This window comes from Cajanus cajan, chromosome 4 (assembly GCF_000230855.2).
Source record: "Cajanus cajan strain Asha chromosome 4, NIPB_CcT2T_4, whole genome shotgun sequence".
Lineage (NCBI taxonomy): Eukaryota > Viridiplantae > Streptophyta > Magnoliopsida > Fabales > Fabaceae > Cajanus > Cajanus cajan.
The window spans coordinates 63,533,292-63,555,240 of record NC_138520.1 but is presented as its reverse complement, the minus strand read 5'-3'; the positions used below and the strand labels follow the sequence as shown (position 1 = coordinate 63,555,240).

The 21,949-nt window shown below is 34.6% G+C and overlaps 1 protein-coding gene across 4 annotated transcripts; it reads right to left on the bottom strand.

The window, feature by feature from the left end:
- Positions 1 to 323: 323 nt before the first annotated feature.
- Positions 324 to 20,207, bottom strand: LOC109815070 (Transducin/WD40 repeat-like superfamily protein). Of its 4 annotated transcripts, none has more exons than XM_020379662.3 (20): positions 20,007 to 20,207; positions 19,085 to 19,303; positions 11,253 to 11,361; positions 10,796 to 11,167; positions 10,579 to 10,634; positions 10,018 to 10,237; positions 9,847 to 9,902; positions 9,186 to 9,426; positions 8,930 to 9,093; positions 8,689 to 8,825; positions 8,511 to 8,612; positions 7,351 to 7,492; positions 7,067 to 7,153; positions 6,837 to 6,998; positions 4,934 to 5,296; positions 4,069 to 4,175; positions 3,871 to 3,989; positions 1,971 to 2,239; positions 1,046 to 1,219; positions 324 to 772 (listed from the first exon to the last, which is right to left on the bottom strand). In XM_020379662.3, exons 1-20 carry the CDS (start codon positions 20,049 to 20,051, stop codon positions 386 to 388), a joined length of 3,531 nt encoding a protein of 1,176 aa, XP_020235251.1. In that variant the 5' UTR covers positions 20,052 to 20,207; the 3' UTR covers positions 324 to 385. The 4 variants fall into 4 exon arrangements, with proteins under 4 accessions (XP_020235251.1, XP_020235250.1, XP_082928909.1 ...); XM_020379661.3 differs by having other exon boundaries at positions 9,991 to 10,237; positions 20,007 to 20,206; XM_083072783.1 differs by lacking the exon at positions 20,007 to 20,207 and adding an exon at positions 19,611 to 19,968 and having other exon boundaries at positions 9,991 to 10,237.
- Between the last annotated feature and the right edge of the window lie 1,742 nt (positions 20,208 to 21,949).

Here is a 21,949-nt window from a genome sequence, read left to right as displayed (position 1 = left end):
ATTGTGTGCTAACACTATCTTGCCCCTGTACGATGGAGCAGAATCTCATTTTCTTTTTTCTTATTCCTCACAAATATCTTCCTTAAAACAGCCCTGCTAAAAAAGGTTAAATATTAATAAATATAAGAATTTCTCCGAGTATTGATACGAACCATGATTCATAAGCCACTAAACCCACCCTTCCATTAAAACCAAAGCCCATTAATTGTATAAAATTTCATTTGCAAAGTGAGCAAAGCTACTCACCATGATTATTTCCAGTCTGATAATTAGCATATCCACTTGAAGTAGAATGCTTAATTGCTAAACCAAGGAACAATCTATTCTTCGGAAGGGAAACTCAGATATATTTAATGAATGTTGGTATCGTCCTACGGCATTTTCATTATTCTACCTGATCTGCCTTTGGCAAATCTGCCAAATGGTCCATTTCTGGGACACTTGGTATACTTTCACACTCACCGTTCTTCCTACAATGTACCAATCTAGCAACAGCATTAACTTTCTTAACAACTAGTGGAAGTAGCTCAGTTGCTTCGTCTAAAAATTGAGCTCCAGCTCCAGTTGCAACCTCTTCCCCTTGAACCTTTTTTAATTTTAAAAGTAACTGCAGCACTCTCTCAGCTGCTGCATCCAGGCTACCAAATGCTTCCTTGCATGCCGCTATGGTTTCTCCCAGTTTACTCCCTTTATCAACTGAATTGTCTTTGACTGGGGTTTTGCTTACTTCACATGTTGAATCTGCTGAGCAAGGTTCTGAATTCTTCATGTCCTACAATAGGCATTTAGAGCAGAAAAATATTTGAGTCAAGTCATTCATGGTGTTACTTTTCATAATATATTAACAGGCTTTTCAAATTCCATTATGAAGTTTTAAAACAGAAAAGTTAAGGAGTCAGAATGCATAAACTATATTAAGGAAACAGATTTGATGTACTAGTGCTAATGTTAGTATTTTCATTATACAACTTAAAAAGCCTTAATGAAACACCCTCATAAATTGTATTTGTTCAGAAGAATTTCTAACTCCCTCAATTTCCTTCACCTGCAACGATCTGTCTTGCGATATAATATTAGTTGCACCTTCATCTTCAGAGCTCTTTTTACCAGTCGTATTCCCAACAGGACTGCTAAACAATTTCTTGCAATCAGCTGGGTAATCCCATTTCACAATATATCTTGCAGAAAACCTTCTAACTAATGAATTCCTCGACTCTATCTGCACAGATAAGATAACAAACAGGGTAAGAAAAAAAAAACAAAATTACAAGCTCAAGAAAACCTCAGCAACTGTAGCCTAAATCAATTATAAGACATCTTACTCCTGTAAGTTTTGGAGGAATTCCACCTCACCTAGGCATATCTTCATATCCAAATATTGTCACATTTTGTATTTTTATTTTTGCAAGAAATTAATTTTTACTGCTTTAATAATTAACCTTCCTTAAATCCATAATCCAAGATATTTAGTAGAATACCAATCTCTTTTCATTTTTTTTTTTGTTCAATGTGATTTACAAACAAAAACCTCAAAATAATTAGAACCTGTGGGTTGCCTAATTTATTGGAAGAAAAAAAAATCAAAATTCATATCGATATTCATTATCTACGGCCCTTTTCAATGATTTTCCCAATAAGATAATGAATAACATGTTCAGAACTGACAGGCCTTCATCTGATCCATTGGTTGAGGACATTTAAAATACTGTTCTAGTGGTACATTTTTTAAGAAAAAGTATTTTTTTAATATTGAATAAAATTAACATCGTGAAGTAGCTATATTGCCAAAATTATATTCTGAATTTCATTATAGTAAGCTTACAACGAATTTCCCTAGAAAAGTAGGACAAACAAAACCACGAGACTAATGCAAAGTTGTACAAACAAGACTTGCTCAGTTTTAAATTCCTTCTGCACCCTTCTAAGCATTAACCTAGTGTTACATATTAGTCAATGCATGCAAGACTAACCTTACGCGTATTTGATAGGCTACCAAAATGTTGCCTAAACATGTCACTGTCTTCTTCACATAGCGGATTTCCTTCCGTAGTTATTTTTGACACACTTCCAGATTCGTTTAAAAGTAACTGCTCTTCTTTACTCTGGAAAACTTCAGAACCATTATTGTTGCAATCAACATGTTCGTCTGAATCTGAAACAAGACCCATCTTTTCATTCTTGCCAAGGATACCAAGACCAAAGGAACTCTGGTCCTCATTAATCACTGCCCTACACTGTCCTGCAATAAGCCGGTATTTGTAAGGTTAGAGCATATTTTTATACATATTTTTTTATATGTTCATGCCATGGGTTTATTTTTGTTGAAATTATTATGGGGTTTTAGGTATCGAAAGAAGAGACTTTGAATGATATTTAATTTATTGTGATGGATTAAAATGTGGTGATATGATCATAAAACCCAAAGAACTAACCCTTATTTATACTAATCATATCCTAGCAAAATAAAGTAAACAAATCATAAGATATTAGAAAATACAGAAATTAAGAAAACAGGAAACTAGTACTAAGACAATCTCTGAGATAGCCCCGAGATACAATCTAGGTGTTATTGGATGATATAAATAATTCTAAGATACTCTAAAGACACAATCAATATATTATTGGATATTGTCATATATTCTAGCAATTCAGAGTATTTTATTTAGTACAGAAACTGGAATACACCATCCAAGGGGCCAATGAACCTAATGATGTAATACATATTTCTTTTATCAAAAAATTGAACTATATTGACATTTAAAAGGGACGGTGATTTTCAAACAACCACATACTATTTCTAATCAGAAGAAAAGGGTCATACATAAGTGATTGTATCTGCCTTTATTACCTGGCTTTATCAGAAAAGTTTTCAGAATAGTTATCACAAGTATGAAAAGGGTAAAGTCCCAAGTGACATTATGATTCGTAGAAACATTCCTTTCAGGAGATTGATACGTATAAACATATTCAATTGATAAATCACCACGTAATATTGCTACACATCAAATAGAAAATGTGTTACATAGCCCAATAACAGCATTATAAAAACAAATGATTTATTACAGTTTAACTGACAACACAAAGCAAACTCCTAAACATTGTGTTGTGTTTCGCTGATTCAGAGACAAGCAGCCACTTAATTTTACACGTTGTCTAGCTGCTAAATATGCAAATTGGACAGTGTGGCTTTGAAAAATAGTTGTCTACCATTTTAGCAGATCTGGAAGGAGTATAGAAGGAAAATACTAATCTTCAAAAATATTTTTTTCTCGTTTCTTGAGTTTCTCTCATCCTCTGCTCTTGTAATTCCCTGTTTCTTTCTTGTAAATTTTTCATTTAAGAAGAAAAATTAAAAAAGAAACAATAACATATTTATGCCATGCAGAAATACAAGGTAAATAACTAAATATATCATTTATGTACAAGTTTTTAATATATACACACTTGCTGGTCCAATGTTTTAAAAACCAATCCACAGATTGAACCAGCAAGACCACCAAGACACAGTTTAATTGGTTCCACCAGATATATTTGCAATTCAACTGCAATTAAACCATGGTTGAACCAGAGACAAAGTTAATTCATGGTCCAATCTGTTCAAGCAGACAGACTATCAGGTTTTCAAAATATTACGCCAGCCACTTTGCTTGCAATACCAGATGTCAATTACATAGGTGTATTCAAAACTACACACAGGAAACTCTGGCGTATAGCCTGAAGATTTCTGTTAGTTACACTATCCAAAATCATATTCTTCAAACCAAACTTGAAAGAAACTTAGTTGACAGATTTGGTCTTCTGTTCTACTTCTATCATCAATAAATATGAAAATTGAGAGAAATATGATGTGAGCATAAGGGTTCAACTTACTCATACTCAAGGGAGTCTCTGGAAACTTTGTCTTACATAAATTTTGCATCTCTGGGGTGGAAAGTGCTTCCATACAAACAGTGTAAACAGAGTGCCAATGGTTGTTCAATGGAATGTTGCTGAAAATGACTTCATGAGCAAAGAACTGATATGCCACCACCAGAAGTTTATGATTCAGATATGAGATTCAACACTTACCTATAAGATCCTCCAAATCTTGTAGAATCTTGAGAGCTGAATGTCTCAGGCAAAGGAGAAGCATGGTCAGATGGAATTTGAACTTCTGGGGATGAAGGAGCATATGCCTGATCATCATCAATGCAAGAGATATTAGAGTTTACTTCTGAGACAAAATCCTAACACCATATGTCATAATTAAGGGGCTAAGAGATTTGTGTTGTATCACCTATATTATAGATACCAGTACAATATAGACTCCAATTTTTTGAAACCTTGACACTCTAACAGGATAAGCTTCAACAAGAGTTAGCTGGGCTTTCATGCAATGATATCATGATAACCATGGATCCTCAGCCAAAGAAGTTGGCCATAAATGTGGCTTTGGGCATAACTAATATCTTGTTACACCAGAATGAGAACAATAACCATCAGATGCAGATGCAGAGTTTGTAAACACTCTAATACTAGAAACTTCAATCACCAGGCATGGTTTGACAGTAACTCGATTGCGAATGACAAGGAACCAGGTAAAATAGCTTAGCCCAATTTCATTATAAGAAGGAATTAGTTTTCTCTTGCACATTTCAAAATTGAAATGTCAACTAAACACCCGTTTCCACCAAAATAATTAACTTGCACTCATCAATGATACAGATTGATAGGGACTTAAGTCCCTATCAGAGATATATCTGTTCCAGAATATAATACATATTGTTCTATTCAAGCATGGATCTCTAAATTCCAAAACGGTTTCCAATAAGATATAAACAAGCTTCTGATTTTCCAAAATACCACAGTGGGTAGGGGGACTCAGCCGCTCAGGGTATTAAAATACAATGAAGTTTCTAAGACAGAATAAAAGGACATTTGAGAGTTTACATACCTCTGAATCTGATGAAGTGCAATTAAAATTCTTGCAGATGTTGTTGGAATTGATCACTTTTGTTCGTGCCCATTTGGGAAGTCTTGAAACACTAAATTTAAAAGAAGAAGCCTCTCTACGACAGCTTTCAGGATAAATCATTCCATTTCTACTTTGGCTCTTACTCCTCATTGAACAAACATCCTCAGGATTTATCTTGGAATGCTGGCATTCTTCTTTGCAAAATGATAGATGATTGTAAGCGAGAGGTTGAACAGAACTTCTTGGAGACAATGGATTATATTTTTCCATTATTCTCTCCAATATTCTAGAAGACAATGGAGCAGGCAATTTCCATACAAAAACACAACCATTACCGTCCACCTGAATATGGATATGTTAAATAAAAAGATATGTTCATGACAAGAGAGATGCCAACATCTGTCTTTTTTATCATTATCACAAAAGTAAAACCTACTTGGGCCATGTTTGGTATAATAGTTGAAAGCTAGCTGAAAAACTATGAAACACCAGCACTTTCATCTGAAAGTCGTTAGACTAACTGAATTAGAATTATTAGGTAAAATTAGTTGTTGAACTAGCTGATGAATATAAGATGACATAAAAGGTTATGTTTATATTTATCTTTTAATCAGTATCAATATAAATAGATAATAGTGTATTAAAAAAATGTTAAAGAGTGTGTTAGTAACATTCCAAGAGAGTTGGGCCCTTGTGTTTTTGTTTAAATCATGCTTTCTTCTCACTTGTGTGCAGACAATTAAGTTTAAATGACCAAAGCAAAACTGCAAAAGATAAATTGACGAAGCATCTTAAAAACCATTTTCATGAGAAACGAATGAATCACTTAAATGATAAGATTTTGAATAAATTAAGTCAATGATTACAACAATGCAATTGTTATTTGTGATGATATTGACTTTAATCAGCTTATGTGATTCATCATTTATGGCTTTTGGGACTTGTTATGTTACCTTAGCTCATTTAGACTTATCATTATATTAGAGTTATGTTACAGCAGTCATTATTGGTTTATTTGAAACTTATGTACGTCCTTGTATTGCCCTTTTTTGTTTACCTGAGGCTTAAGCCAATTTCAATTAAAACTTGTTAAAAGTAATGAATTTCGAATTTTGTATTTCAATATCTATTATAGAATGTGAATTTTTCTTTGTAATGTATGTAGGACCCGTACAAGTTCAACCTAACTAACCCAGGCATACAAGGGTTGAGTTCGATTGTGTTGGAGGAAAAAAATCTAATCCAACCAGTCTCATGAACATGCCTAATTTTTTTCTTTAATTGTATTTAGCTCATATTTGGAAATTTGAAGAGGCTCATTTCAGAAAAATCATAGAAAATCAATGCCTAAAGTTTGTCCTCCCCATGCCATTTGATACACAAGCAAGACCATTTTAGTCATGCGCAATACAAACTGACATTCTTGTGCAACAGAAAAAAACTGAAACAAAAATATCAACTTTACAAGAGAAGATTGTAAATTGAAACAAAAATATCAACGATAGTACCACACTACCAATTGAAGTCATTAAATTAAATTAAGATTTACATTCATTGTTGTGTGAAAATTAATAACACTAGTACTGATCCAGGAAGTAACATCTAGAAGTTAGCAAGTACACCTTTTCCTTTCCCCTTTGCAATGTGATGCATAAATGTTATACACGTTTTAAACAAATACATGGGATATCTTTTTGTCAACAAAGGTTTAAACCGATATACATGTATGTTTTAATGTTATCCTAGCAGATGTTTAAACATATGCATAACTAATTTCCTAAAAATAATTAATTAATTAAATGAATTATAAAGAATTCACTTTCAAATTGCATATTCTTAGCTCAAAGAAGTGTAAAAGAAACAAAGCATGAAAGAATCTCACTGAAATTATACGCTTGCAGTCAGGCAAGAAGATGACACCCGTAACAATTTCAGCATGCCCTGTGGCCTTCGCAACCATCTCTCCGGTGACGAAGTCATATATGCAGATAGACTTGTTAGAGAATGAGCAGACCACATAAGTGCAGCTTGGATCCATTATAACCTGTTAACAACATTGGCTCTTGGTAAAGAAGGATGACATCAGCAACAGTCTTCTAATGATGAACTCACCTTTATAGGTTCTCCAAAATTTTTATCATGATTATACGTCCTAATTAGTTTCCGAGCAGCCATGTCAAACATTTTTATCTTCTTATCCTATCAGTATGGTAACACATTAGTAATAGTAACTAAAGCACTGAATCTGCAAATTGTGAGTGATAATTTTGTCAAATAGATACATGCACAGAACTACGTGGACTAATTGTTTTAGAATTCACTTGGAAGGTCTTCCACAACAGGCAACCCTCCCTTGAATTTTGATGAGTCTCACGGTTCAAAAACATCTACTTCACCTGCCCAACAGTGACAACAGTCTGACATGTCAAATCCACAGCCATGTCATAGACAGTTCCACGCTGTAAAGCCCTTTGACGATGTTGCTGCGAAATTTTATAACCATTATCTGCTATCACCACATCACGAAGCACCAGGAAACTGAAAGAAGCATTATGTTATTGTCAATCATAAAGGAAATCATTCAATGTCATACAAATAATGTTGGGTTCACTGGTTATTGTATTACAGAAAATAATTTGAAAAACAGAAATGTGATGACCACATAGAATAAGCACATAATAATCAAATGGTAAAACTTAATAAAAAATGACTTATTCTATATAAATTTGTTGGCATTCCCATTCAAAGCATACACTAGCTCAAACTGCAGATTATATGGGTCTGCATTTGGCATCTATGAGAACTTTTTTCATACAGAACAGAATTCAAAAATTAGCAAGAAATTAATTAATGGTTCAAATGGTTTTTCTTTAAAATAACATTATGATGAGAGCAAATGATATTTCATAATTTTTTAGAATATGCTGCAATAGAAACTTTTTGAACACGAGTGTATAAATTACTTTTCACTTTCTATCTCAGCTTTATTTTTAAAGGGGTTAGATTTACTTTCAGATCAACAGAAAATTATAATCCTAATGTTCTTGTCGTTACAAAATACAACTAAGTATAAATTTTGATATTATCACATGTCACACATTACGTATGTAAAATTGATGAAAAATTTAGAACATGAAGTGCATTGGTCCAATATATGGCAGGCAGGCTAAACAAACCAATTAAAAGTTGCCTGAATTTTAAAGTACATAACCAGCCAACCTATCAGCTATTGCATTATTGATATAAGTCACTAAGTAGACAAATACAGAAAAGAACTGTAATTTGCTTTGGTTTCAATGAATGTATTTCAGGTACATTTTGACTCCAGTCCAATAATACTTGTAAATTGGAAGGCACTGCTAGACAGTATTTCCAAATTTCAGTCATTAGCCGTAAGGGATTGGTAATGCTTAAATAAATGTATTAAAAATTTTCTCAAGCAGAATCAGAACCTTAAGGTGGAAATGTTCAGTTTTCTATTATTCCCAATTGTTAAGCATTTTTTTTTTGTTTCTAATTTGTTTGATGTTGTGATGCTAAATCTCTACTACCATACCTATCAGCACTACAACTGAGGATCCTGCAACCATTGCTGCTAATTTTGATAGAGGTCACTGCAGCCGAATGATCATCAATGCTGTCAATGAGATCAAAATTTCTGCACATACAATCAAAAAGCCATTAAAATACATAATCGACTAACTAGTTTATCCTTAAAAATTGCATAAGCACACCTTTTCACATCATAGAGATGGATCATACAATCTCTTCCCCCAGAAGCAAGAAAGTAATTGTTTTTGGCAATTTCCTTTGATACATCTAGGGTGGACAAGGTAAAGCTTAATGTAAGAATCTCTGCATCATGAGCCCCCTGAAATAATGTGCAGGATATAAATGACCATAAAAATAATTTGTCAACCCTCAAATATGGTTTTACTACATAATAATTTCAAAAATAAACTCGCCTGAACTCACCTGGAAACATAAGTAATCTGGTGTTTGAAGGTTGTATATATGAAGGTTCCCTTTGCTATCACCAGCAGCAAGATAATTTCCATCTGAACTAACAGCAAGTGATCGAAACTCTTGATTGGTAAGAACTGCCTTAACTGCATCTCGTTCAAATGTCCCAGCAGTTACTGCCGCAGTAGACAGGAAGAACACAACTTTGTGAGAAATAAATAAATTAAAGAGGAGAATTGTGAATATTTTTCCAACAATCTTGACTTACCTAAACATTTAGAATTCAATCGTTCAGTCTTCAACTCTTGAGCATCTTTTGAAATATCAGATTGCAAAGCAATATCCCATATCCTAATTGTACCATCGGCAGAGCAAGTTGCAAAAGAAATCCCCCCCAAACAACCTCTAGCAGTGCATGCAAGAGATGGATCATGCAAGTTTTCGCAACACAAATTTTTGATATCCCATATGCACGAGGAATGTGAAACTAGCATAAAACACTTTGTGACCTGGAAATATCAACAATTTTTTTCGCATTAACCATTGATAAATTTGTACAACACCTTATGGTCTAGAAAATACGAGGGAAAAAGCCTGCTGCATCATCCAGTAATTTACAAGAAAAAGACTTGAGTAGCAAGAATCTAATTAATCTATCATGAATATCTAACAAATTTTATCAAAATTGAAAATCATTACAGAAGGAAATATCTGAATGTTATGTTGTATGTTCACCCAAGTCGTTTATAATCACGTATTAGGGACTTAGGGTACAACAGGATCAGTCATAAATACATAAGAGTAAATCAAATCCCTAATTTGTGGTATCTGCATCCTTAATTTCTAGCAAAAACTATTTACATATTTAACGTGTGTTACATATGCCAACTAACAATCATAATGACAAACTTATCAAATAAAGCATTTACCTGATTCACATCATGGATGTCATAGATGCAGAGACTATGATCTCCATAAATAACCGCTGCAGGAAAAAACATAGAGAATACATCAATGCACAACACAAGATTGCGTTTCATACAATTAACAAAAGTTGAAGATTTAGCTGTCACCAATCTTTTCTAAGGCTGAAAACTGACAAGCAACTGCATCAGGCAGGGAAGGCAACTGTTCAAAATCCTGTTCAGGTACTGTAGTATGGCTAACAGAATTGGTTTCTTCATGAAACTTGTTGGTCTTTGAATATAATATACTACCCACATATTCTAGAGAGATGGGGGTATATAATTGGACTGCTCCATTATTGCATGCACAAGCAATTAACTTTCGTGATGTTGATAATGCAAAAGCTTTTCGAACCTGAAAATGAGGATTTCGGAATTGTGAAAAATTGCAAAGAACTAACAGTTCAACACAAGAATAATTCCTCTATCAAGTACCAACTCATAATCAAATTTAAACTAGTACAGTTCATAATGGCATGATCAACTCTACTTTATGAGTTTGTCAACGTAGAAACTAAAAGCAATATAAGAATGTTTAAACTTGTAGTTAGAACACCATTTACTTCTACATGGAAAAAATAATTTAAGTCTCTACAGGTCAGTTACAACTTAACATTTCATTCATCAAGATTTCCTCTTTGGAATACCTTTGGCAAGCTCAAGTACATTAGAAAAATGATAAAGAGTTACACATACCTTCAGGGTCACAGACTTTTCAACCGAGATCCTGGAATTAATAAGGTATAGAATGCCTGTAAACAAAAGGAAAATGAATAAGGTGAAAAATGCCAGAAAACAGAAAGAAATGAAATTTAACTAATAGCCAACACATCATGTCAATCCAAGAAACATGAATGCCTCAAATCTATAAATAAATAATATAAATCTTAGACTCTCTTGAACTAAACCAAACCTGAATCAGTCAATGTATATACGGGAAAGCAATCACCAGCTTGTTTACAATTATCATGGCCACTACAGCCCCACATAGAAGTGATAGATGTAAAAGAGCTTCCTTTATGAACAGAAAGATTGGCAGGCTTTTCATATATTGTTAATGATGTTGTCCTGCTCATCCCTCTATTTAGCTGAGTCTTTCTAGAAGATCCAAGCATCCAGAACTTCAAGTGCTTCTTCCCAGCAGTTACAAAAAACTTTGCATCTGATGAGAAGCTAACACTTGAAATAGTAGAACAAGATGAAGTTGCTTGAAGCTTTGTTACCAGCTCACCACTTCGCCAGTCCCAAAGGTAAATGCATCCCCCAACAGATACCAGATGTTTACCTTGGACATAATACTATATAATGAGTAAGAAGCAGTGAGTAATAAAATTTAAGGCAAGCATATGGCTTGATAAAGTGTAACCAACCATTGGGTGAGAGACAGATGCATGCAACTCCATGTAGATGACCTTTCAATTCAGAGACAACAGATAAAGTAAAAGAATCCCATACTAGTACTGATGATTGGTTTCCTGCCTGCAAAACAATGAAGCCATTATGTGTTATTCAGATATTCCCAATCAATCTTTTTCATATCCATACTAGTACTAATGAGGAATGCTCCACATGCATTAATCAAGTTCATTTAATGAAGATATAACTATGAAAAAGATATCTTTACCGCTATACCTCAACTTTGTATAATTCTAATCATAATGGTTATTAAACTATTTTGGAAAAAGTTCAACATTCACCCACTAGTTTGCCTTACCTGTAAGCCTATAACCAATTCACCCATGAACCATATAGACTCAGAACAGATCAATACCTAGCCTCTTACATATGCACCATTGCAATTACAAAGCATCATCTTATCTATTATGTTTCAATTTTGTAAAATTGGTAAAATATATGATTTTTTTACAAATGAAATTAGTAATTACAACAAGAAAAATCATAAACACAATAGCATCCTTTATGCTTTGTTTGGATTAGAATTAAAATAAAAAGGATAGAAGTAAAGAAAAATAGAATAAAAAAGATGTGTTGTTTGGATGGATAGAAATATGGAAAGTGGAGAAATTTCTCTCCACTTGTTTGAATGAGAGGATTAAAAAGTGGAAATAAACAAATAAATTGCATGAAATGTTTTTGTACACAATTATTTTTTATTTATGTAGTTACTTTTATTAAAATTTAAAATAAAATATATATATATATATATATATACAATTTTTAAAATTATAATTACTATTCAAGTATTTTTCATTAAAAAGTATTTGACTAATAATTATTTAATTTTGAATATTTTAATTAATAATATATTTAAAATTTACATGTCAAAGTTTATATATATATATGTGTGTGTGTGTGTGTGTCAATAAATATTATATAATTCTAATATATATTTTTCATGATAAAATTACATTTCTTTATATATAGAGAGAGTTTATCCTATCTTATCACTTTCTAGCCTAGTTTTCCCTTCATGATAGGAAATTCACTGGACTAACATGATAGGAAATGTGGTAGGATAATGTTATCATATTTTATTGGCGCAACAAACCACGAATTACAACATAATAGAAAAATTATCATATTTTATCCCATCATATCCTCACCACCAAAAGGATCTAAAATGTATTATTAGAGAAGAGACTAGAATAATAAATACTTTTATTATTCTTGTACTAATATTGTATATTTTCTGTTTTCTGTTAGTACTGCCAACTCATCAAGTTGGTTAGGTTTGTTAGCCCTATATATGTAACTGATATCCTTCAGATATCACTACTGTTATTTCTCTAATAATACACAAATTATTCTCTGCCTACTCTCTCTCTTAATTCTCTGTTTCTTATTGATTTTCTATCTCTTATATGGTATCATCGTGAGCTCGGTACGATCCTAATTCCTTGTCTGGTTGATTGATTCGTGTGGCTTGCTTCGTGCGCCCTCCCTCACCTTGCGCGATTCTGCTATCCGCGCTTGTGATTCCTTCTGCGATTCTGTTTCTGCGCCCGTAATCTTGATTCTTCGTGTGGCTTGCTTCCTGCGCACTTTTCTGGGTAACCCTGTCTTTCCTTGTGCTAATCCTGTTCGTAGTGTTTAATTTCTCTGTCTGGCCTCCGCTTCCGCAATGTCCAGCAATTCTGTTTCCCACACCTTCTCCCAATCCGTCACATGTAAACTAGATGAAAGAAATTTTATGACCTGGCAGCAACAAGTTACAGCTGTCATCCGTGCCCATGATCTTGAACGCTTTGTCGTCAACCCCAAAATTCCCTTGAAGTTCCTTACCCCTGAGGATCGTGATGCTAATCTTGTTAATCCGGAGTATACTGCCTGGGACCGCAAAGATTCGCTGTTGGTTTCTTGGCTTCTTGCAACCCTATCTGAATCCATCCAAGCCCGTGTTGTTTCGTGCCGTCATTCCTACCAGATTTGGGATTTAGTTTTTCAGCATTTTCAGTCCCTCACCAAGATCAAAGCCACGCAATTACGACTAGAGCTTCGCACCATCAAGAAAGGAACAAGATCGTGTTCTGACTACCTCCTTCGCATTAGCACCATCGTTGAGACCCTTGCCTCTATTGGCAGTCCCATTTCACCTCGTGAACATGCTGAGTGTATTCTTGGGGGTCTTCCACCAGAATATGATTCCCTAATCTCCACTGTCACTGCATTTGTCAGCCGTGATGATCATTTTTCCCCTGCCGAACTTGAGACCATGATTCTTGCTCAGGAAGCAAGACTGGACCAAGCAAAGACTGCTGCTATTCAAGAACCCCTCTCCATCAACCTTGCTCAAGCCTCTTCTGTTCCAACCAATGTCCCCAATGTCAATTTGGCTTTTCAGCCGCCTCTGATGACAAACTCTCAGCCTAATCCTGTTCAGAATTTTTCGCCTCAACCTCAAGCTGGCTTTAATAATCATGGAGGTCGTGGTCGTGGATCTCGTGGAGGAAGAAATCGTGGGTCTCAGGTTCAATGTCAGATTTGTCACAAACGTGGCCATGAAGCCTCCACGTGTTATCAGCTTTCTAATAGTCTTGCCTTGGGAGGTTTTCAGTTACCCTTTCATTCATTGTTTACTCCTTACCCCGCCTATGGCCCCAACTCTCAACATGCGTATGTGTCTCAGCACCCTGGCTCTGCTGTTCCCTATCATGGAACAGTTAACATGCTTGGCCATCCTGGTCCAGCCTCGTGGTCTCCCTATTCCTTGGGTGGCTCCCTTCCTGGCTCTGTTTTTCATCCTCCTGGGTTCACTTATCCTACAGCACCAGCTAATCCACCACCTCGACCACGTACTGCATCTGCATCTGCTGCACCACCTGCTGCTCCTACACTAAACACTACCACTGCTTGGATTCCAGATTCTGGTGCCTCACATCATGCAACCCCGGACCCTCAGTATCTCCTGCAGAGTGCTCAATTCACTGGTGCCGAGCACATTGCAATGGCCAATGGCCAAGGTACCTCCATTACCTCAGTAGGTTCTAATATGTTTCGGTCCCCCATGCATCCCTCCACAATTTTATCTCTCAAAGACTTATTACTTGTTCCCTCTTTAACCAAAAATCTTATAAGTGTTTCAAAATTTGCCAAAGACAACAATGTCTACTTCGTTTTCCATCCTCATTCATGTTTTGTCAAATCACAGGATTTGAACGAGACTCTTCTTGAAGGGCACCTTGGTGAAGATGGTCTCTATCACTTTCATCCGCATTTGGCGACGAAGACCTCTTCTAATACTAACATTGAGCAGAATTTAATCTTTTCTAAACCTGACCCGTGTATTTTCCTTTCTGAAAAATGTAATTCTGTTGTTCCCAATACATATAAACAATGGCATTTACGGTTAGGGCATCCTCATCATGATTCCCTAACTAGAGCTCTACAAACTTGTAATATTCGTCTTCCTACAGTAAATAAAATTTCTGACTTTTGTGACTCATGCTGTATTGCAAAGTCTCATAGGCTTCCCTCTCACCCTTCCACTACGATTTACTCCAAACCACTTGAACTTGTTTTTCTTGATGTTTGGGGACCAGCATCTTTAGAATCTAGCTGCGGTTATTTGTATTTTCTAACGTGTGTTGATGCTTGCACCAAATACGTATGGATTTATCTTCTTCGTAGAAAGTCGGACGTCTTCTCCAACTTCCAAAATTTTAAAGCCCTGGCTGAGAAACAATTTCAACTGCCTCTCAAATCTGTTCAAACAGATGGTGGAGGTGAATTTCGCGCCTTAATATCCTTCTTCCAACAAGAAGGCATCCTTCACAGACTCACTTGTCCCTATACACATCATCAAAATGGAACTGTTGAACGACGACACCGACACATAGTTGAACTTGGCTTAGCCATGCTTCATCATTCGACCTTACCACTAAACTTTTGGGATCATGCATTTCTAACTGCTACCTACTTAATCAACAGACTTCCCTCCTCCTCTGTTGGTTTTCAGTCGCCCTACAAACTAATTCATCACAAGGATCCCGATTATACATTTCTAAAAGTCTTTGGTTGCTCTTGTTTTCCCTTATTAAGACCTTACAATCAACACAAGCTTCAACCTAGGTCTGAAGAATGTGTATTCTTGGGATATTCTCCTCTTCATAAAGGCTACAAATGTTTAAGCAAATCTGGCCGTATATACATCAGCAAGGATGTGATCTTCAATGAAGGGAGATTTCCTTATCATGATCTCTTTGTTACCGCAACTTCTGATTCTATCCCTGCCACCTCTGTTTCCACACTTCCCTCCCTTGTCTGCTCCCACAATCCATCTTCCTCTACCCTTGTATCACCTACTGTTCCCACCAATTCTGGATCCTCTGAATCCAATTTCTCTCTCCCCTCCATGCCTGACAACAGTTCTACAAATTCTCCTCCGGCTTCATCCTCATCACCTTCACTCTCTGCTCCTCCTCTTAATATTCATCCCATGATCACTCGCTCAAAAAATGGCATTCTACAACCTCGACTTAACCCCACCCTCTTGCTGTCTAATGTTGAACCCAAAACTGTCAAGTCTGCTCTCACGGATCCTCATTGGCTCTCTGCCATGCAAGCTGAACTCACGGCCTTACATGACAATCACACCTGGACTTTAGTTGATTTACCTCCTGGTAGAAAATCCATTGGTTGTAAGTGGGTTTTTCGTCTTAAAGAAAATCCTGATGGCTCTATCAACAAGTACAAAGCCCGACTTGTTGCCAAGGGTTTCCATCAGCAACCGGGTGTTGATTTCTCTGAAACTTTTTCTCCTGTTGTCAAGCCTGTCACCATCCGGATTGTGCTCTCTCTTGCTGTAACCTTTCAATGGCCACTTCGCCAACTTGACATTAATAATGCATTCCTAAATGGAATGCTTGAGGAAGACATTTACATGTCTCAGCCGCCTGGCTTTATTGAACCCAATAGCAAACATCTTGTCTGTAAACTCCACAAGTCCCTTTATGGTCTCAAACAGGCCCCTCGTGCCTGGTTTGACAGGTTGACTTCGGTTTTGCTCAAGCTTGGGTTTCACAAAAGCAAGTGTGATCCTAGTTTGTTTATTTTCTCTACTCCCTCTGCCATTGTCTACATGCTCATTTATGTGGATGATATCATCCTCACTGGCAATTCCTCCTCCTTAATGCAACAATTTATTAATCACCTTCATGCCACCTTCTCTCTCAAAGATCTTGGCACACTTGACTACTTCTTGGGTATTGAAGTCAAGTCTCTTTCTAATGGCCGGTTACTGTTGTCTCAGCATAAATATATTTCTGATCTTCTCACCAAGGTTAAAATGGAAGACTCTAAGGGCATCTCCACTCCTATGATTGGAGGTCAACAACTTGCCAAAACCGGAACTCTGTTTAATGATCCTACCTTGTATAGGTCTGTAGTTGGTGCACTGCAATATGCAACCATTACACGGCCTGAAATTGCCTTTAGTGTCAATAAGGTAAGTCAGTTCATGTGTTCCCCTATGGAAGAACACTGGAAGGTAGTTAAAAGGATTCTAAGATATCTCAAAGGCACTCTCAAACATGGTCTTGTGTTCACGCCTGCTCGGTCCTCCTCTTCCTTCAACCTTACTGCCTTTACTGATGCTGATTGGGCTGCTGATCCCAATGATCGACGTTCTACCTCGGCAGCCTGTATTTATCTTGGGCCTAATCTTGTGTCGTGGTGGTCCAAGAAACAGTTGCTTGTTGCCAGATCGAGTACTGAGGCTGAATATCGTGCCTTAGCTCAAGCTGTCACTGAAGTCTTGTGGATTCAGTCCCTTCTTCAAGAACTCAAAATTCGTTTCAACACTCCTATGGTACTCTGTGATAATCAAAGCACAGTTGCACTATCTCACAACCCGGTTCTTCACTCCAGATCTAAGCATATGGAACTTGACATCTTCTTTGTTCGGGAAAAAGTCATCAGCAAAGCTCTTGTTGTCTCGCATATTCCTTCTCAGCACCAATATGCAGATCTATTAACCAAGGCACTGTCTCCCAAGCGTTTTCTGTCTCTGCGCTCCAAGCTCAATGTTGCTGATCCGTCTGACATGCTTCATCCCCCTTGAGCTTGTGGGGGGTGTATTAGAGAAGAGACTAGAATAATAAATACTTTTATTATTCTTGTACTAATATTGTATATTTTCTGTTTTCTGTTAGTACTGCCAACTCATCAAGTTGGTTAGGTTTGTTAGCCCTATATATGTAACTGATATCCTTCAGATATCACTACTGTTATTTCTCTAATAATACACAAATTATTCTCTGCCTACTCTCTCTCTTAATTCTCTGTTTCTTATTGATTTTCTATCTCTTATATGTATTATATCAAGTCCATTTTAATATAAACAAACCTATAAAATTTGGAGGGGAAGATTTCAAGGAAGATTTTTTTTATTTATTAATTAATAAGGAGATGTAACTTATTCTCACTTTTTGGTCATTATAAGGGTAAAGTGGTACCTCTAATCATAATTTTATGCTCAAATCGGAATCGAACTCCGGCCCTTGAGTTAAGGATCACAAGTGCCTAACCACTTGTACTAACAACCAAAAAGATTGAACATTATGTTTTAGGGATAATTTAGGGAATGGTGAAAGCTTTATTATTCAAGAGAATGTAGTGCATAGGTTATGCAAGGCATCGATACAGGCTCTTAATAGACAAGTGGAGACTATTTCCTTAGGCTAATATTAATTGAGTTCAACTTTCTAGACACTAGTACCCATGAACACTAAATGGATTTTAACATGAGATACATGAACGTAATATTTCCTAAGTACACGTACTATTATTATTTCAAACAAAACCTTTTAGAAATGGTGAGAAACTATGAACTAGCATCTTAAGAAATTTTTTCCTCTCTGCAACTTTCAGCATCAACTGTCATTGGCTACGAATTTGAACATCCTATAATTGATTTTAGGTGTTTAGAAGATGAGAAGAGGTATAAACATCCTTAGTATTGGCTTTACTGCTTTAGAACATGACCCAAAAAATTTATATCATCTTTTATAAGTTCCAATCTCATGAATCAGAGAATAAGTATCCCTGAAAAGAACATTCGCATTAAAATGTATTAAAGTGGGATACATTAATCTCTCATGAGAGAGAAGTGTATTTTGGAAAAAAAAATAGACGGGAGGGCAGGGCAGGGTAATTTAATAATCTATCTGGTGGAAGTGTGTAATTTTTTCAAAAAAATAAAAATAAAAATAAATAGAAATAAAATAAAAATACACCCCAACTACGAACAGATGAACACTTTAAAAAGAATGGTGTGGTGGCTAAAAATGTGATGCACTGATACGCATGATATGTTTTTATTGGATAACAGCACAAGCACGTAAAGATGTTATCTAAGCTTTGTCCTCTTTAAAAATGAGAGATTACTAGATAACCTTATAATCATTTCTTATTCATTTTCATTTTTATAAACATTTTATAACTCACAATTTAGAAATGAAAATCCATCCTTCCTTTCCCTGTCAAACTCTGTCCAACTTCAAACAAACCCTTAGGCATCAAATGGGATGAGTCAAATATTATTAAGAAAATAACAAATCCATATCCTCAAGAATTGAAAATCAATAAAATAAAATAAAAATACAATTCAATTCACCCTAAAAAAGCATCATCCTAGAGCTAACTCAACAAGATGAAGCTATTTTATTTATAGGGTCTGGGACTTCTTTCAGTGCGAATTACAGAACATTAATATCGTAACCAAATTATGAGGATTGACCCTTACCTCTCCGGCCGCAACAAAGTGTCCATCTCGTGACAAAGCTACACAACTCAAAGGCTTTGGCGATCTATTAGACACCATGAGGTGTGACTGAGTACCCAAATTCATGTCATATATAACCACCACAGAACCTGCCAAATAAGCACATTTGGAAGTCGAGGCATTCGAAGCTAACCCATTGCCATTCTTAGTTGTCAACCCAATTACCTCCTCCAACACCAGCTGAAAAGGGACAACATTCCCAAAAATTAGGAATAATGAGAGGAGTAATCGTGCATTGGTTAAAAGAAAAAATCGACACTCATTCGGTACCATTCCAATATGCAAATTAACCACCACTATTTTACTCAGCACGCAGTTTCTAGCTCATTTTCTAATGAAAATACAGTATTAAGGCTTATGATCACCAAACCAAGATGCACATCGCTCAAAATAGTTCAAATATAAGAAGCACCCAAAGAGCAATTACGCATTGACTTGGCGGAAGAAAAAAAAAAACTACTCAGTACCACGCATTGCACAAATTTACCATGAACCATCTTTTGTTAGTTCAAGTTGCCAACAACTATATTCTCTTTGAGCAAGTTCTCATATTTCAGACTTTATACGAAACAAAAAGCACAAAATCACTGGCCATTAAGTTCTCCACGACTCTGAATCATCCGGGGTCGAAAGTGGCTTCTGGATTCGGAGCTTCGCACCGAAAAAGAAAAAATTAACCGCAGAATGTTGCCCATTCGCGGTTTCTACCTTAATTTTCTGGAGAAACAAACATTGCTAGGGTTTGTGGCTCAAAATTGAAAAGGCGCATTGTTATGTAACACCCAGAAGAACGATTACGTAGGATTTGGGGGGGAAAAGTCAAGTCACTTCTCATTACGCAAATTAACAGTGAAATTTTGAAAATGAAAGAATAAAATAAAACCTTTGAGACGGTATCGGGTTTATTGGGTCTGCGAGAGGGCTTCATTGTGAGAAGAGAAGGAAGGAATCTCGAATCATGCAACCTTGAAGAGCTTCTTCAGCTTGGCCAAGAGTAGTGAGAATTGAGAAAGGGTGGAGACTGAGGCGGGAGTTTTTTTTTTTGTGTTTTTTTAAAGATAGAAATGATTATAAACCAAAATTGAACCTAGATCTTCATGCTTCTAACTACCCCAACTCCTCCACTAGAGACAGGAGTTTTGAACAAAATGAAAAATGCAAATCAATTTTTTTTATTTATTTAGTTTTTTATTACAAATGGAAATGAATATGAAATGAGGAAAGTTGTGTATTGTATTGTAATAGTCCTAAAATTAAATACAAATGTTATACAAATTTTTTTAATTTTAAATTAAAACTTTTTTTAGTTTTTAAAATCTATAGCTTATCGTTATCATTACAATGTCTAAATATAAATGTCTTTAATGGAATTAATAGCAGGAATTAACGTGATTAACAAATTTTAATTTTGAAAATTTATTTGACATGTTTAGAGACAATTAAAAGTTTAAAACATTGTCTTACAAAATTAATAAATAAAATGAAGGTCTACACAGATTCTTTTTTCAAATATTCTAGGATTAAAGGGAGTATAACAGCTCACATATTTTATTTTATTTTTATAGTATTGATATGAAATATTTATGACAATGTAATCACTAATCTTTTCATATAAAATAAGTATTTCTATTTCAATATAGTTTATTTCATACTTCCAAAACTAGAATTTGAACCTAGAACATCTTGATTAAAGAAAATAAGTTATTACTACTTATATCAACCAATATTGATATAATAGTTCACACATATTACTTAATTAATTGAATTAAACTTTCTTATTGCTCAATTGATAGTATTTCATAATTTAATAATATACTTTTTACTATTTTCTAAAATTTATTATAAAAAAAAACTATATAAATTTTAATAAGTTTTATTTTTTATTTACCAAATCTCTTTCTTAATTTTATAATTTTAATAAATTTTAATTAATAACAAAGCATATATTAAAAATATTATTTTGATTAAAAAAATATATTAGAATATAACTTAACTTTACAAAATCAATTACTAGGCATTAATTATTCTTACACCCTCTCTAATCAAATACTAGACAAGTGATTTAATAATCTCTAATAGTAGACAATCTAATAAACCTAATGACACTTAATAGTAAATGGCCTAATAAACTCAATTATAGGCTTTGGTGCTATAAAAAAAGTGAACTAGCAACTAACTTAACCTTACAAAATATATTTATAAACTAGGGATTGTTCCCCACTTATATACATAATTATGGTTATCATGTTAGTTGATATGAGATATCCAATAAATATGTTGTTGATATATTAATATTATTTTGAGACAACAAAAAAAAAACTCATACATGTCTCTTTATCATATTTCTTTTTCTTCAACATATTACATTTAGTTTTTGATTATAAGTAACATAGGACAAATTATCAAGACCAAAAGTGGTAGCCTTGTGCTCAGGCTAGTACCAAAAAATATTATCTAGTCAACTTAATATTAAAAAAGTGTGTATATATATATATATATATGAATTATTAAAATTTATTTAAAAAATAATGAATAATTAATCAATAATCAATTTTTTCACTAGTCAACAAAAATCTACCAATAATTTTAGGAAAGTAAATCAATAATATTAAATATAAAGATAAAAAAGTGTAATACATTAATAACGTATTTCCTTTTTTCTTTCTTTCTTAATGTAAATTTCTATAAGTATTAACATAAAATCATAAATAAGAGTTGTCTTTAATTTTGTCTTTTCTTTCCTTTATCTTTAATTTATTTTATTTTCTTTCTGATTTTTAAATCATGACATATCCTACTGTGATAAAATCTCAATCAAATTGTAAG

Bases quoted from the DNA above. Each gene is read 5' to 3' on its own strand.
- LOC109815070 (XM_020379661.3), bottom strand. From the start codon at position 20,051: ATGAAGCCCTCTCGCAGACCCAATAAACCCGATACCGTCTCAAAG. The intron at 5,297-6,836 runs GTGAGATTCTTT...ATCCATATTCAG, and splicing joins ACTGCAAGCGTATAATTTCA to GTGGACGGTAATGGTTGTGT. The intron at 1,220-1,970 runs GTTAGTCTTGCA...TTATCTGTGCAG, and splicing joins GCCTATCAAATACGCGTAAG to ATAGAGTCGAGGAATTCATT.